This window comes from Coregonus clupeaformis, chromosome 11, assembly GCF_020615455.1.
Source record: "Coregonus clupeaformis isolate EN_2021a chromosome 11, ASM2061545v1, whole genome shotgun sequence".
NCBI classification, from domain to species: domain Eukaryota; kingdom Metazoa; phylum Chordata; class Actinopteri; order Salmoniformes; family Salmonidae; genus Coregonus; species Coregonus clupeaformis.
This window is the reverse complement of record NC_059202.1, coordinates 32972559-32990635: the sequence shown is the minus strand read 5'-3', so window position 1 is coordinate 32990635 and position 18077 is coordinate 32972559. Positions and strand designations below refer to the sequence as shown.

The window sequence follows — 18077 nt, the reverse complement described above, 5'->3', positions numbered from 1 at the left end:
CCTGTGCATGTGACTAATAAACTCATCTAATCTAATGCAATCTTGTATTCCTATTTGAACTTTGTTGTGCTTTTAAATGGTTGAAAGCGCAGTGATAATAAATGTAGGTGACAACTAAACCAAAAATCAGACATATATTTTCCATTGGAATTTGGTTGTGCTTTTAGATGGTTGACAGCATAGAGATAACACATTGGGAATTCAACAAACTTTTGGCTGTCTTTTTGATTGGGTGAAAATATTGTTGAACTCTCATTAATCAACATGTCTACCAAATATTTCCCAATTCTCCACGTTGAAATGATGTGGTGTACCCAGTGGGCTATTCATTTAAACATTTGAATCGGGGAACAATGCTTATAGGTGAATCATTACATCCCTAGTACTAAGGCAAGAAAATGATCAGAAGTTCTGTAAATGTATTTGAGAATTGTATCATTGCTATTCTGCTATACTGTAGATACGTTTCAACACAGATCCAAAAATTGCTTGTATGCGATTGAGAAAAACTATAATGTGAAGTTGATAAATGAAGTAAGCGTGTTGTTGTTTTGACAGTGCAGTCTACAGTAGCACATGGTCAGTTTACGCTCCATTTCCACTTTTCTATTTCCCGATCGTCATAGGAGAGCCTCGTTAGAGCCAGGTCCTCCCTCCCTCTAATGTTGTGTGTTACTGTGTTTGTCCAAGACTGTGAGAGAGTGTGTGCTTGTGTAGATTTTGAAGGGGTGCTTGTGTTTGTCAGTGTATTCATGCTTGGATGTGTGCACGTGTGTGTTTGCCTGTGTGTGTGTGTGTGTTTGCCTGTGTGTGTGTGTGTGTGTGTGTGTGTGTGTGTGTGTGTGTGTGTGTGTGTGTGTGTGTGTGTGTGTGTGTGTGTGTGTGTGTGTGTGTGTGCGTGCGTGCGTGCGTGTGTGTGTATGTGGTGTGAGTCTATGTAACTAATAATAGGAGGCATTCATCAGGGCTCTTTCTAAGGAGGAGAAGAGGATGAGGGGGACACAAACATAAACAGAGCTGATTACAGTTGGCTTAGCCAAACCACAACCTAGGCTCATAACAACACTGGGGCCAAAGCCATGCTCTTTCTAAGTAACTCAGCACTCTGAATAGCCCATTTGGGTTAATTCAGGGAGTCAGTGGGGATGCGTACAGCATTCTTAATTAGCCTAGAGATGTTCGGGTAGGCAGCCCGGCCTGTGTTGTGAATTCCCCAAGTGAAGCATGGCTGGGTTGGCTATGCTCACTCAAGTAGGGGCTCCTTTTGATGGTGATCCTTAATTGCCTTTTGATCAGCCTCAAAGCCATGGGAATCTCTAGGACATGTGATGTTGAATCCCATATGGATGAACAATCTTGGATTAATGTACATTCCATCCACAAAGCAGCATGGATTAGATGCTTAAATTAGAGGTAGCCCTAACCCACAGATATTGGATCAGATTACCATATCCCTAGTCTTAACCTTACATAATAACTTGACTAAATAATACCTGGCTGCATCTTTGGACTGGGCAGGCATACCCACCCTGCATCCCACTGCTGGCTTGCCTCTGAAGCTAAGCAGGGATGGTCCTGGTCAGTCCCTGGATGGGAGACCAGATGCTGTTGGAGGGCCAGTAGGAGGCACTCTTTCCTCTGGTCTAAAGACATATCCCAATGTCCCAGGGCAGTGATTGGGGACATTAACCTGTGTAGGGTGCTGTCTTTTGGGATGTTAAACAGGTGACCTGACTCTCTGTGGTCACTAAAGATCCCATGGCACTTATCGTAAGAGTAGGGGTGTTAACCCCGGTGTCCTAGCATACAATCATGGCCACCTAATCATCCCCAGCTTCTAATTGGCTCATTCATCCTCCTTCCTCTCCCCTGTAACTATTCCCCAGGTTGTTACTTTAAATGAGAATGTGCTGTCAGTCAACTTGCCTGGTAAAATAAGGTTTAAAATAGTGGTGTTAGTAACTGTATTTATTAAGGATCCCCAGCAGCTACTCTTCCTGGGGTCCAGCAACATTAAGGCAGTTATAGACAGTGGTAGTAGTAGTGGTGGTGATGATGAAGATAATATCATATAATGAATATAACGATGACAATATATACTGAGTGTACAAAACATTAGGAACACCTTAATATTGAGTTGCACTCCCTTTTGCCCTCGGAACAGCCTCAATTCATCGGGGCATGGACTAAAAGGTGTCGAAAGCATTCCACAGGGATGCTGGCCCATGTTGACTCCAATGCTTCCCACAGTTGTGTCAAGTTGGCTGGATGTCCTTCGGGTAGTGGACCATTCTTGATACACACAGGAAACTGTTGAGCGTGAAAAACCCATCAGTGTTGCAGTTCTTGACACACTCAAACCGGTACGCCTAGCACCTACTACAATACCCCGTTTAAAGGCAGTTAAATCTTTTGTCTTGCCCATTCATCCTCTGAATGGCACACGTACACAATCCATGTCTCAATTGTCTCAAGGCTTAAAAACCCTTCTTTAACCTGTCTCCTCTCCTTCATCTACACTGATTGAAGTGGATTTAACAGGTGACATCAATAAGGGATCATAGCTTTCACCTGGATTCACCTGGTCAGTCTATGTCATGGAAAGAGCAGGTGTTCCTAATGTTTATACACTCAGTGTATGTGACTATAATGGTAATGTAGTAGTGGTGTGGTAGTAGTAGTGGTAGTAGTAGTAGTAGTAGTAGTAGTAGTAGTAGTAGTAGTAGTAGTAGTAGTAGTAGTATAGTGGGAGTTGTATTACAAGTGGTGGTTATATTGCCTGGGGAACAATAGAATTGGACAGAAGTGTTGTGCAAAAACTCAATTGGTATAGCCTGATTCTCTTCGCTCAATATGTGCTTGTATAAGCTGCAAATATCCTTTGCCTGTGGCAGGTAGAAGACATGCTACATGCCGCCCCCTAAAACCCCTGAATTCAAAACATTCTTCATCTGATCAATTAGTGGCTGTGCCCCTTGGCAAAGGATGGCGGTGCCCCCCTTTCTTGAGCCAAGGTAAACCCCCAACTCCTAAAGCCCATGACCAAAGTTTTTCTATGATCCACATACTGTAACAAAACGGGCCTCTCTGAAATGAGTGGTGGGCTAGCTGAAGGATGATGTCACAGTACTGCATTCTGTGAGAAAAAGGCCAGCTGTTTGTAATTGGTGGCGGTGGGATCGCCTGCAGTACAGGAGCGTTATATAAGCCAACAAGTTAAGGCAAGTCACCGATACACAGACCCAACTGGCCGTGAGGCTTTCATCTGCCCCAGTGAGAACTTAGCCTGCCTTCTGGCCTATCCACACCTCCATTGATGTTTAGGGGCCTGGGGACAACCTTGATAAAACACTGAAAAATACGGCCGTGTTGTGTTAAAGAGAAGGGTCAAGGTCACGTATGCAACCTAATATAATGCAAACAATATAGTGAAGGGTGGAAAAACGTCCCTGGGGATGTCTGTTGGACAGCTGGACAGCCATAACACAGCTATTAAAGAAGAAATGGCACATTAGTAACAACTAACGCGTTCATGACGTTAAGCAACCCAGTGCATCTGAGGTTTCTCACGCTTTATTTATACTGCACTGAACATATTGTCTACTGTACACATTCTGCCAAGCAAATTGCCCTTTCACCTAAATGATAGTATCAAGTCTCTATTTATACCTTATCTTTACTCTCCTTACCTTTCCCTTATATTTCAGGGAACTGGGGAGGGATTTGTTCACGACACACGCTCATGCGGGATGGTAGCAACGCCAGTCTGAACACAGGCCTGATCACGCTGCAGAACTACGGCCAGTACCTGCCCCCCCGACATGTTCAACTCACCCTGGCCCACGAACTGGGCCACAGCCTGGGTGCCCCTGTGAGTTCTGGACAGTATCACACTTGCCTATCCTTAATGTTTTACCCCCATTGGAGTCCTAGCACTTTCCTTTACTTGTTATCTTAATGATATTTGGTGTTTGACATGTCACTTCATTACATTACCTATTGTGTTGTACTGGTCATGCTGCAGCTCTCTAAATTAATTTGTTGCAGGAATTGAACCCTGTGCGCAAAGGCGTTCTTATTTCTTGGAATTCAGACAGTATGTGAAATAGCTGTTTGCACATGTTGAGCTTAAATTTTACATGTATTAAATGTAGAGTTCACATGTTAACACCACCTTTTCACATGTGAGGAGAATCATATGTCTTCATGTTTTTGCAGTTTCACATGTTAAAAACGTTTACATCTGAGAATCGGATATGCTGTTTCACGTTAAGAAAATATCACTTTCACATGTGGAATTGTAGGTTCACATGTAAGTTGCATTGTCACTTGAAAGTTTTTCACGTATGAAACTGCAGATTAGATTTTTACATGTGATTGTTTTTCACATATGAACTTGCAAAAAAACTCCACATTTACGCCAGTGTTTGTAAACAAAGTAAATGTAGACAAACCATGGTTGAAACTATAATTTTTATATCAGGGATGGTCAGTCCTTGCATCCATAGCATAGTCTCCTTGCATCGATAGCGTAGTCTATGGATTTGAGAGTGGTTGCATTTCTCCAGCCCCATCCCTCAACTTTAAACACCTTTACTAGAGTAACAGTGTTATTATATGATGCAATCCTCTAGTGAGTGAGTTACTTTTGATGTTGAGAACATCAAAATCATTTTTAAATGCGAGAGCAAATGAATTGTAAATGGATAGCCAAAAATAGTTCGTGATTTTTTAAATTTATGATAATGCAATTAAATAAAACGGCTCCTTCTTTCCTGCAATTTTCCCTATCTTTGGTTATGTTACCCTGGCCTTTTTTTATTTGCAAGTTTTAGTGTATTAATTCCAGCAACATAGCACCCTACATCCCACTGCTGGTTTGCCTCTGAAGCTAAGCAGGGTAGGTCCTGGTCAGTTCCTGGATGGGAAAGCAGACCATGCTGGAAGTGGTGAAAATAAACGTGTGGGGAAAAAATGTACGTGTGAAACTTCACACTTGTCCGAAAGCCCCGTCTGAGCCATGTGAAAATGTCACTGTTGAAATTTTTCAAATGTGATTTGTTCACACGTGTCCGAAAACCAAGTGTTTTTTTTCACGTGATTTTTTCATGTTTTGTTTTTGTGAGGAAGACCTTCCTTCCCTGGCCTTTGGTCAAACAGGATTTGTTTTGAGTGTGTATATGTAGTATGACCAATCCCAATGATCCGCCAGTTCTTAATTTCCCACGTATTGAGCACACTTAAAGCTCCATGTCTGTTTGCATTGTTCCAGAACAAAACAATCTGCAAATGTTCCACTTCACTGCTGCCGATGTTATAAAAGTTTATCTTTATTGACTAATGCAGAGCGATTCACCGAAACGTGGGTTATTTTTCTGTTTTTAAATCACTAATTTACCTATGTAATTGACCTATGTCACTTCAATTATTTTATTTTTTAGCTACAGTGGGGAAAAAAAGTATTTAGTCAGCCACCAATTGTGCAAGTTCTCCCACTTAAAAAGATGAGAGAGGCCTGTAATTTTCATCATAGGTACACGTCAACTATGACAGACAAAATGAGGAAAAAAAATCCAGAAAATCACATTGTAGGATTTTTAATGAATTTATTTGCAAATTATGGTGGAAAATAAGTATTTGGTCAATAACAAAAGTTTCTCAATACTTTGTTATATACCCTTTGTTGGCAATGACACAGGTCAAACGTTTTCTGTAAGTCTTCACAAGGTTTTCACACACTGTTGCTGGTATTTTGGCCCATTCCTCCATGCAGATCTCCTCTAGAGCAGTGATGTTTTGGGGCTGTCGCTGGGCAACACGGACTTTCAACTTCCTCCAAAGATTTTCTATGGGGTTGAGATCTGGAGACTGGCTAGGCCACTCCAGGACCTTGAAATGCTTCTTACGAAGCCACTCCTTCGTTGCCCGGGCGGTGTGTTTGGGATCATTGTCATGCTGAAAGACCCAGCCACGTTTCATCTTCAATGCCCTTGCTGATGGAAGGAGGTTTTCACTCAAGATCTCACGATACATGGCCCCATTCATTCTTTCCTTTACACGGATCAGTCGTCCTGGTCCCTTTGCAGAAAAACAGCCCCAAAGCATGATGTTTCCACCCCCATGCTTCACAGTAGGTATGGTGTTCTTTGGATGCAACTCAGCATTCTTTGTCCTCCAAACACGATCGAGTTGAGTTTTTACCAAAAAGTTATATTTTGGTTTCATCTGACCATATGACATTCTCCCAATCCTCTTCTGGATCATCCAAATGCACTCTAGCAAACTTCAGACGGGCCTGGACATGTACTGGCTTAAGTAGGGGGACACGTCTGGCACTGCAGGATTTGAGACCCTGGCGGCGTAGTGTGTTACTGATGGTAGGCTTTGTTACTTTGATCCCAGCTCTCTGCAGGTCATTCACTAGGTCCCCCCGTGTGGTTCTGGGATTTTTGCTCACCGTTCTTGTGATCATTTTGACCCCACGGGGTGAGATCTTGCGTGGAGCCCCAGATCGAGGGAGATTATCAGTGGTCTTGTATGTCTTCCATTTCCTAATAATTGCTCCCACAGATGATTTCTTCAAACCAAGCTGCTTACCTATTGCAGATTCAGTCTTCCCAGCCTGGTGCAGGTCTACAATTTTTTTTTCTGGTGTCCTTTGACAGCTCTTTGGTCTTGGCCATAGTGGAGTTTGGAGTGTGACTGTTTGAGGTTGTGGACAGGTGTCTTTTATACTGATAACAAGTTCAAACAGGTGCCATTAATACAGGTAACGAGTGGAGGACAGAGGAGCCTCTTAAAGAAGAAGCTACAGGTCTGAGAGCCAGAAATCTTGCTTGTTTGTAGGTGACCAAATACTTATTTTTCACCATAATTTGCAAATAAATTCATTAAAAATCCTACAATGTGATTTTCTAGAATCTTTTTTCTCAATTTGTCTGTCATAGTTGACGTGTACCTATGATGAAAATTACAGGCCTCTCTCATCTCTTTAAGTGGGAGAACTTGCACAATTGGTGGCTGACTAAATACTTTTTTCCCCCACTGTATATGCGCACATTGCACAGTTTCTGTAGAGATAAATCAGCTCAAGCCCTTACTGTGCAATGCAGTAGGGAGTTGTAATTTCCAACAGGCAAATATTCGACATAGTTTAGGGCAGAAAACGTTGTAATTAACTACAATGACCATAATCCATTGCATACCTACTTGTCCAGTCTGTGATTCTTTCAGCCTGCTACATAAAAGAGACAGAAGAATGTGCGATGTAGAGGGATAGATTGACAGAGAGCAGTTGCTTCCCAAGGTACTGTATCTCTACCTGAAAATAAATGACTTAAGTGATTGATAGTTGGTATTCAGCAGTCATAAAATGCCTTATTTACTTTGAAGAACTACAAAAATTGTGATTTTGTCAGACAGCATAGGAAGCAACTCTATAGAGATGAGATTATGACTTGGAATTAAATAATAAAGTCATCAAATAAAACAAATGTAATATACACAAGTAATGTGATTCAATTATGGGTAATAAGTGATAAGCATTAATGGGCAGTCACTACCATCATGGGACTTTTATTAATTGTTTTATTCTGTGTTGTTACAGCATTCAACCCACATAATGCATAGTGAATTTAATGTTTTAAAAAACAATCGAAACCGAAAACCGTGATTGTTTTTATTAATCGAAGAAACTACCTCAAAAACTACCTCAAAAAGCCCTAATCGCTCAGCACTACGAATGTACAGTATTTTTGTTACATTACAGTCTTATTCTAAAATTGATTAAATAATTTTTCCCTCATCAATCTACACAAAATACCCCATAATGACGAAGCGAAAACAGGTTTTTAGAAAACAGAAATACCTTATTTACATAAGTATTCAGACCCTTTGCTATGAGACTCGAAATTGAGCTCAGGAGCATCCTGTTTCCATTGATCATCCTTGAGATGTTTCTACAACTTGATTGGAGTCCACCTGTAGTAAATTAAATTGATTGGACATGATTTGGAAAGGCACACACCTGTCTTTATAAGGTCCCACAGTTCACAGTACATGTCAAAAACCAAGCCATGAGGTCGAAGGAATTGTCCGTAGAGCTCCGAGACAGGATTGTGTCGACGCACAGATCTGGGGAAGGGTACAAAACATTTCTGCAGCATTGAAGGTCCCCAAGAACACAGTGGCCTCCATCATTCTTCAATGGAAGAAGTTTGGAACCACCAAGACTATTCCTAGAGCTGGCCGCCTGGCCAAACTGAGCAATCGGGGGAGAAGGACCTTGGTCAGGGAGGTGACCAAAAACCCGATGGAGGAGATGGGAGAACCTTCCAGAAGGACAACCATCTCTGCAGCACTCCACCAATCAGGCCTTTATGGTAGATTGGCCAGATGGAAGCCACTCCTCAGCAAAAGGCACATGCCAGCCCGCTTGGAGTTTGCCAAAAGGCACCTAAAAGACTCTCAGACCATGAGAAACAAGATTTTCTGGTCTGATGAAACCAAGATTGAACTCCTTAGCCTGAATGCCAAGCGTCATGTCTGGCGGGAACCTGGCCCCATCCCTACGGTGAAGCATGGTGGTGGCAGCATCATGCTGTGAAGATGTTTTTCAGCGGCAGGGATTGGGAGACTAGTCAGGACCGAGGGAAAGCTGAACGGAGCAAAGTACAGAGAGATCCTTGATGAAAACCTGCTCCAGAGCGCTCAGGACCTCAGACTGGGGCCAAGGTTCACCTTCCAACAGTACAATGACCCTAAGCACACAGCCAAGACAACGCAGGAGTGGCTTCGGGACAAGTCTCTGAATGTCCTTGAGTGGCCCAGCCAGAGCCCGGACTTGAACCCGATTGAGCATCTCTGGAGAAACCTGAAAATAGCTGTGCAGCGATGCTCCCCATCCAACCTGACAGAGCTTGAGAGGATCTGCAGAGAAGAATGGGAGAAACTCCCCAAAAACAGGTGCGCCAAGCTTGTAGCGTCATACCCAAGAAGACTCGAGGCTGTAATTGCTGCCAAAGGTGCTTCAACAATGTACTGAGTAAAGGGTCTGAATACTTATGTAAATGTGATATTTCCGTTTTTTATTTTTCATTGCAAAAATGTTTAAAAACCTGTTTTTGCTTTGTCATGATGGGTATTGTGTTTAGATTGATGAGGGGAAAAACAATTTAATCAATTTCAGAATAAGGCTGTAACGTAACAAACTATGGAAAAAGTCAAGGGGTCTAAATACTTTCCGAAGGCACTGTATGTTATGGAGTCTTGGCACATGCTCACACTTATTTTAAAAGGCTGCCATAAATGGGAGGCTTTCAATTTTCCTCACCACAGGTGTTTTTCGCAGAACAATACATTTTTAGATTTTAATCATTTAGCAGATGCTCTTATCCAGAGCAAGTCGGTTAAGTGCCTTGCTCAAGGGCACATCAACAGATTTTTCACCTAATCGGCTCGGGGATTCGAACTAGCGACCTGTCGGTCACTGGCTCAATGCTCTTATCTTAACCGCTATGCTACCTACCACCCATTATTGGCACCCCTTACAGCAACCCCCCCACACACACACTTTCCCTCCATATCCACCACCAGCACCATCTACGACCTTTCTCCAACTGCCTAGAATGCCAACACCCCACCCCACCCCACTCCACCACCACCCCTCCCCCATACACTGCTCCCCCAGAGATGTTATTCACACTTCCATAGGCAGCAATGGATTCTTCCCAAGCGTTCCTGCACAGATTAGTTCTGCTACAGCATGTCGGTCTGTGACCCTTTTATAAATCCAGCAGGTTCTTGGCTGAGTGGTGCGTCCACTGACAGGCATGCCTCATTGTTTCCAGATGGAGGATGGGATAGGACACAGAGAGATCAGAGGGCCTGCTTCACCTGAGATTTATGATGAGGGGGAAGGGGGAGGTAGGGGGTCTGAGGGGAGAGAGGGGCCCTGACCTTTGGCCTATTTTGGTAATGATATTCTCTCACATAGTCCCATAGCGTCTGGAAACCCTCTTGCTATCCTCAGTGACAGCATGGCCCTCTGAGAGAAAGAGGGAAGAGAGAGGGAAAAGTGAGAGAAGACAGAGGGAAGAATCAGTGGAGGAAAAAAAATAATCCTGAACCTAACAAAGGGGTCTCAGTCATTTGTCTCAACATAGTTTATTTCCCCCTTAAACTGTTCTAAGTGACTTAAACTGTTCTAAGTGATTACATTAACCAGCCCATATTAACATTTCAACAGCGGATTAAAACAAATGAACGATTGGACCACATAATTTTTTCTGGTAGATAATCAGAGAAAGTGCGTCTTGGAGAGATCCAGAGAAGAAGGCCTCAGGGCTGTATCTATCTGTGCTGTCCTGGGTGTTTTTTAAATTTATTTTAATTTAACCTTTATTTAACCAGGTAAGCCAGTTGAGAACAAGTTCTCATTTACAACTGCGACCTGGCCAAGATAAAGCAAAGCAGTGCGATAAAAACAACAACAGAGTTACATATGGGGTAAACAAAACATAAAGTCAAAAATACAACAGAAAATATATATACAGTGTGTGCAAATGTAGTAAATGATGGAGGTAAGGCAATAAATAAATAGGCCATAGTGCAAAATAATTACAATTTAGTATTAACACTGGAATGATAGATGTGCAAAAGATGATGTGCAAATAGAGATACTGGGGTGCAAATTAGCAAAATAAATAACAATATGGGGATGAGGTAGTTGGATGGGCTAATTACAGATGGGCTGTGTACAGGTGCAGTGAACGGTAAGCTGCTCTGACAACTGACTCCTAAAGTTAGTGAGGGAGATAAGAGTCTCCAGCTTCAGAGATTTTTGCAGTTCGTTCCTGTCATTGGCAGCAGAGAATTGGGTGTGTTGTTTGTTATGAGCACATTGTATTCCTCTTCCAGAATCATGGCCATCAGCACTTTTGTCTCTCACCTAAAATTACCTTCATTTAAGTTAACAAGCATTTGCAATAAAGAGACTTGGTTTTAGTCTTAAGCCTGGGATCTTGAGGGGAATGAACTCTTTATTTTAAAAATGTTTACCATGACTTCAGTAGTTGCTTTCCCAGAATCACCCCATACAAATCTCTCCAATAGTCTTACTTTTAATGAAAAAGGATATTCAGTAATAACTTCATTTTCATCTGGTGGAAATGATTGAATTTGACATAAATATGTCTGAATATGAGGGCCCCAATGTCCATAATCTTGTACTAGAAGGAGACAAAACTTATTGAGGTCATTCTACTGTGAAGTAGAACCTTTATGTTCTGTGTTGTATTTGCTTCTCAGCACGATGAAGGTTTTGATTGTGGGAACCTGGGTTCTTCTGGAGGGAAAGGCAGGTTCCTGATGTTCCCTCACGCTACCAACGAGGTCCGGGAGAACAACGATAAGTTCTCTCCCTGCAGCATCAAGCATATCAGCCGAGTCCTGAAAGTCAAGAAGGATGACTGCTTTGTGGGTGAGGAGCTAGGTCTAAACAAACGAGACCTCCTCTGTGGAAAAGAGGACATCAATAGCATGTAGTGTTCTGTCTCTCTACAATGCCTTCAGAAAGTATTCACACCCTTTGACTTTTTCCACATTTTGTTGTGTTAAAGCCTGAATTTAAAATGGATTAAATTTAGATTTTTTTGTCACTTCCCTACACACAATACCTGATAATGTCAAAGTGGAATTATGTTTTTCAAAATGTTTACAAATTAATTAAAAATGAAAATCTGAAATGTCTTGAGCAATAAATATTCAAGCACTTTGTTATGGCATGCTTAAATAAATTCAGGAGTAAAGATCACATAATCACATAATAAATTGCATAGACTCACTGTGTGCAATAATAGTGTTTAAAGTGATTTTTGAATAACTACCTCATCTCTTTACCCCACAAATACAATTATCTGTAATCTCCCTCAGTCGAGCAGTGACTTTTTAAACAGATTCAACCACAAAGACAAGGGAGGTTTTCCAATGCCTGTCAAATAAGGGCCCCTATTGGTAGATAGTAAACACAAAAAAACAGACATTTAATATCCCTTTGAGCATGGTGAAGTTATTAATTACACTTTGGATGGTGTATCGATACACCCAGTCACTACAAAGATACAGGAATCCTTCCTAACTCAGTTGCCGGAGAGGAAGAAAACCACTCAGCGATTTCACCATGAGGCCAGTGGTGACTTTAAAACAGTTACAGAGCTTAATGGCTGTGATAGGAGAAAACTGAGGATGGATCAACAACATTGTAGTTACCCCACAATACTAACCTAATTGACAGATTGAAAAGAAGGAAGCCTGTACAGAATAAAAGTATTCCAAAACATGCATCCTGTTTGCAACAAGTCACTAAAGTAATACTGCAAAAATGTGGCAAAGCAATTAACTTTTTGTCCTAAATACAAAGTGTTATGTTTGGGGTAAATCCAATACAACGCATGGTTATGCTTGTAATTGTTAAGGACTGGGGAGTTTTTCAAAATAAAAAATAAATGGAATGTAGCTAAGCACAGGCAAAATCCTAGAAGAAAACCTGGTCCAGTTTGCATTCCACCAGACACTGGGAGATGAATTCACCTTTCAGCAGGACAATAACCTAAAACACAAGGCCAAATCTACACTGAAGTTGCTTACCAAAAAGACAGTGAATGTTACTGAGTGGCCGAGTTACAGTTTTGACTTAAATCTACTTGAAAATCTATTACAAGACCTGAAAATGGTTGTCTAGCAATGATCAACAACCAATTTGACAGAGCTTGAAGAATTTTGAAAATAATAAATGGGCAAATGTTGCACAATCCTGGTGTGGAAAGCTCTTAGAGACTTACCCAGAAAGACTCACAGCTGTAATCACTGCCAAAGGTACTACTACAAAGTATTGACTCAGGGGTGTGAATACTTATGTAAATGAGATATTTCATTTTCATTTTCAATACATTTGCAAAAATGTCAAAAAACATGTTTTACTTTGTCATTATGGGGTATTGTGTGTAGATGGGTGAGATAAAAATAATAATAATAATAATCCATTTTCAATTCATGTGTAACACAACAAAATATGGAATACGTCAAGTGGTATGAATAATTTCTGAAGGCACTATCTCTCTGTGTCTCTCTCTGTGTCTCTCTCTGGGTCTCTCTCTGGGTCTCTCTCTTTCTCTAATCTGATTAATTCCAATCATTTAAGAAGATACTCCATCTACATGAGTCAGCAGTGTTGAGATGAGCTGATGTGTGTGGCTATATGTGTTCTGTCCTGTCAGTCAGTGATCAGCCCATCTGTGGGAATCAGATTGTAGAGGAGGGGGAGGAGTGTGACGTGGGCCACAACGAGACAGACCTCTGTTGCCACAGCGCCAAGGAATCTGTGGGCATCCAGTGTCACCTGAAACCAGACAAGAAGTGCAGGTAATTTCTGTTCAAAAGTTTAGCAAATAAAATCAGTAGTAGGATTAAAATTGTCCCTTTGCTATTTGCTGATCCTAGATCTGTTTCTATGGGTAATTTCAATCCAAAGTTTACATAACATCACCCATCACCTTTGGCAAAGCAGAGTTGTGGTTGTGGCTGTGAGGATAATTACCTATTGTCTTACCATTCAAAAACAAAACAGTAAACCACAACACCTATATTATGAAATTGTCTCTCTTTGTCTGTCCGCCCACCTGTCTCTGTCTGTCTGTCTGTCTATCCGTTTGTCTTTCTGTCTGTCCCCTCAGTTCCAGCCAGGGTCTGTGCTGTGGGCCAGCGTGTGTCTTGAAGCCGTCAGGGGTCAGCTGTGAGGAGGAGTCAGACTGTCAGCTGGAGAGTGTGTGCTCTGGCCTCTCCCCCATCTGCCCCAAGCCTGCAGCCAAGGCCAACATGACCGAATGCAGTCTGGGCACCCGGGTGTGTCTCAACGGGGTGAGCACCGCAGGAGGGCCAGACAATGACTCAACATTTTCACCCATTGCACCCACTGTCTCAACAGTATCCACTTTCACAGGATCTGTTGTCCTTGGTTGCCAACTTGAGGACATTTACTCAATTCTTTCACCCATTCAGATGATAAATGGGGTTCTGAGTTTGGAGAGTCGTTCTGCATGTGAAGATTGCTCAACTTTTTCAATGTAAATTCTATATGTATGGCTCTCTATGGGGGCATAAATCCTGAAATATAAGATTTGGGCCAGAACCCATTTGTGACGCAACCTGGAGCAGGGAACAAGTTAACTGAACACGGATGATAAGGATTTGTGGGAATGAGCAGGCCTGTCCGGCATGTTTTTCTGTGAGACTTCACTGTGGGCCATAATGTACTTGTGCTCATCCAGGCTTCAGTGTTCTCCTCTCTCTTATTCTCCTTTCATTCTCTCTATGCCCTCTCCCCTCTCTCCTCTATTTCACCCTCCCTCTTTCCCTCTATCCTTCCCTTCCTCTTCCCCTATCCTTCTCCCTTTCTCCATCTCTCTCTCTCGCTCCGTTCTTCACTCTCCCCTATCCTTTTCCCTTTCTCCATCTCTCTCTCTCGCTCCGTCTTTCACTCTCCCCTATCCTCTCCCCTCTCTCCTCTATTTCACCCTCCCTCTTTCCCTCTATCCTTCCCTTCCCCTTCCCCTATCCTTCTCCCTTTCTCCATCTCTCTCTCTCGCTCCGTTCTTCACTCTCTCCTATCCTTTTCCCTTTCTCCATCTCTCTCTCTCGCTCCGTCCTTCACTCTCCCCTATCCTTTTCCCTTTCTCCATCTCTCTCTCTCGCTTCGTCCTTCACTCTCCCCTATCCTTTTCCCTTTCTCCATCTCTCTCTCTCGCTCCGTCCTTCACTCTCCCCTATCCTTTTCCCTTTCTCCATCTCTCTCTCTCGCTTCATCCTTCACTCTCCCCTATCCTTTTCCCTTTCTCCATCTCTCTCTCTCTCTCGCTCCGTCCTTCACTCTCCCCTATCCTTTTCCCTTTCTCCATCTCCCTCTCTCGCTCTGTCCTTCACTCTCCCCTATCCTTTTCCCTTTCTCCATCTCTCTCTCTCGCTCCGTCCTTCACTCTCCCCTATCCTTTTCCCTTTCTCCATCTCTCTCTCTCGCTCCGTCCTTCACTCTCCCCTATCCTTTTCCCTTTCTCCATCTCTCTCTCTCGCTCCGTTCTTCACTCTCCCCTATCCTTTTCCCTTTCTCCATCTCTCTCTCTCGCTCCGTTCTTCACTCTCCCGTATCCTTTTCCCTTTCTCCATCTCTCTCTCTTGCTCCATCCTTCACTCTCCCCTATCCTTTTCCCTTTCTCCATCTCTCTCTCTCGCTTCGTCCTTCAATCTCGCCTATCCTTTTCCCTTTCTCCATCTCTCTCTCTCGCTCCGTCCTTCACTCTCCCCTATCCTTTTCCATTTCTCCATCTCTCTCTCTCGCTCCGTCCTTCACTCTCCCCTATCCTTTTCCCTTTCTCCATCTCTCTCTCTCGCTCCGTCCTTCACTCTCCCCTATCCTTCTCTCTCCATTTCTCCCTCTATTTCTCAGAATTGTGCTAAGTCACTGTGTGTGAGGTACGGCCTGGAGCAGTGTGACTGTCTGGGAGAGTCCAAGAAAGAAAAGTGCCACATGTGCTGCCGACAGCCGGGTAACCACAATTCCCCTCTTCTCCTCCCTCACCCTCATTTCCTCAGCTGTGCTTAGATCTGGGGAAAGTGTTTATGACTGGGGGACAAACAAGGCTGTGTACATTTACTTTGAGATTCCCATCATAATACATTCTTCTGTTTGAATACCCACATCTGATGTGCAGTGCTGTGTAAAAGTACAATTTAACAAGGATAAGGAGCTTAGTTACAAATGTGTGCATGTGTTTTTCCACTCAGTAAACTCAATCATTTCACCTATAACAAAATGTTCACTGTATTTCTCCATGTATTTATTCACCTCAGACAAGCCTGCAACCTGTGCCAGCACCACATCCTCTGTCTTGACCAGGCATTTCCAGGGAAAGCGTGTAGCCTTGGTTGCCGGGGCGCCGTGTTCAGCCAAGCAGGGCTACTGCGACATGTTCCAGGTGTGTCGCATCCTGGACGCTGATGGGCCCATCGCCAGGCTGAAGAACTCCTTCCTCCACCTGGTAGACCTGGATGAGTTTGACGACCTGGCTGAGTGGATAAAGGTTTGTTTTATGTTTGTTGTGCTTTAGGGGGTTGGCTATCTATCTACACTATGACGTATTTATTTTACAACAGGCCAGAGGATCCTAGCAGATGTGGTGTGTTGAGATGCGTATTGAGCTCAGAGTGTGTATGGAAAGCTTCCTCTTTTGATGTTCTTCGTTCAGATGTTCCAGCCTCAGTTGGCTTTGAGCTTTGGTCTCACTAGAAAGCGCGACGAATCAGGAATGCCCACAGGGATTTAAAAGAGCTGCTCAGGTGTGTCATGTTGAGTTAGCGAGACGGTGACACATACTAGTGCTTAAATTTAACACTCCTACAATTGGTTTGGGAGCCATGCCAGCTAAAGTTTATTAGGCTGTGATATGGCAATAGTAGTGTTTCCATACCACAGATGAATCGGCTAATGCATGCCATTGGTTCCATCCAAATGAGTGTGACACATTTGGAATGCTAGCTGACTAACATCCTGTAGCAAATGGCTTCATGTCACCTCAAGTCAATGTGAATTGAAGTAAATTGCAGTGGTGTTTTGACTATTTAACAGCTGACTATAGCAGATTGGAACTAAAGTGTGTGAGTGTTTGACTTGTTGTGCTCTTGTTGTCCGCAGACTCACTGGTGGGCCATTCTCCTGGCCATCATGACTCTGTCTGCCGTGATGGTCAGTACCGTGTGCCTGTGTGGACGTACCCTGGACATGGGTGACCCAGAGTAACCACCTGTATCTCCAACAGTGGTGGTTGGTGCCGTTCAAGATTAGGGAGAACTATTTATTTTTTTATGAGCATGGCCTTATTTCTATTACAGCATCTTGGATGATTGTCATTCATATTGCATTCACTCAGATCAATGTAATGTAGTGTCGAGTCAAATGTTGCTAGTTATGCTGTAACAAAGGAGTCCGCTTATACTGAGCTCTGATCATAAGTTTTATTCATATCACAAGATTTCAGCATAAGTGTACAGATGTATATATAATCCGGAGAGCAGTGGTTCCCAAATTGCAATGTCTGCTCTGGTCCTCTTTGTCTCCATCCAGTATATATAATCTTCCCCAAAATATGGGCTGCTCCCTCTACTGTCCAATCCCCTGTCTTGTATAGGGCGTCACCCTAAAAACCATTCCCTCTGTTCTACTTGAAAACATTATCAAAGTCATAATCTTAATACACTACATATTTCCCCCCTTCGAGACTAACCAAAAGTCTCGAAAACAAAAAGAATAGGATTATGACAAGTAACAATTTCTCTTATTGAGTATCTATAACAATAAACCCAAAACACTTTTCTCTGGAGTGTAAATACCTTTCTATGAAATATGAACAAATCTTTATGAAGTGTGAATACATTACTATGAAATATGAACAAATCTTTATGGAGTGTGAATACATTACTATGAAATATGAACACATCTTTATGGAGTGTGAGAGCGAAAAACCTGTCTGGCAGCCTTCTTTCCAAATATCCATCCATCAATCAAGACAGTAAAATTCTCTCACGGCCCCTCTGCCCCAGGCAACCACCTAGGTACTCCAGATCAATTCATGAATCTTTATCAATGCATTTGAAACTATGATGCAATTAAATACACATGAAATCCCCTGCAAACAAAATACTATCCAAAAATATCCACACTAAGGCTGGTCGACCCATCGGACCCTACGGTGGATTATCTCTATCCCTGCCTAGACTCCATGTCCCTAAGCTTCCACGAAATAAACAAAAACATCTAAGATCCCCACATGTATTCAATAACATCAAATATCATTCTACAAAATTAATACAGAAAGAATATGACACAAATTATGTATTACATATGCAAATATGTCTATATTTCATTGCAGACACTGGAATGTAGTCCACTACACTTCATCCCCTCCGTAGTCTCGACTTCCAATGCATCTTCGATGATGGAATTGGAACATTTCCACACCTTCCTTGTTCCA

General features: G+C 42.6%; 1 protein-coding gene across 1 annotated transcript in view; it reads left to right on the top strand.

Moving 5' to 3' along the window:
- The window catches only part of LOC121576809 (disintegrin and metalloproteinase domain-containing protein 10-like), a 63343-nt gene extending 46303 nt beyond the window's left edge, over positions 1 to 17040 (top strand). Inside the window, exons 9-15 of the mRNA XM_041890293.1 lie at positions 3708 to 3871; positions 11308 to 11479; positions 13275 to 13419; positions 13731 to 13914; positions 15497 to 15596; positions 15901 to 16130; positions 16742 to 17040. Coding sequence (XP_041746227.1) covers positions 3708 to 3871; positions 11308 to 11479; positions 13275 to 13419; positions 13731 to 13914; positions 15497 to 15596; positions 15901 to 16130; positions 16742 to 16846 — 1100 coding nt within the window. The 3' untranslated portion in view covers positions 16847 to 17040. The remainder of the gene's footprint in view (positions 1 to 3707; positions 3872 to 11307; positions 11480 to 13274; positions 13420 to 13730; positions 13915 to 15496; positions 15597 to 15900; positions 16131 to 16741) is intronic.
- The last annotated feature ends 1037 nt before the right edge of the window (positions 17041 to 18077 follow it).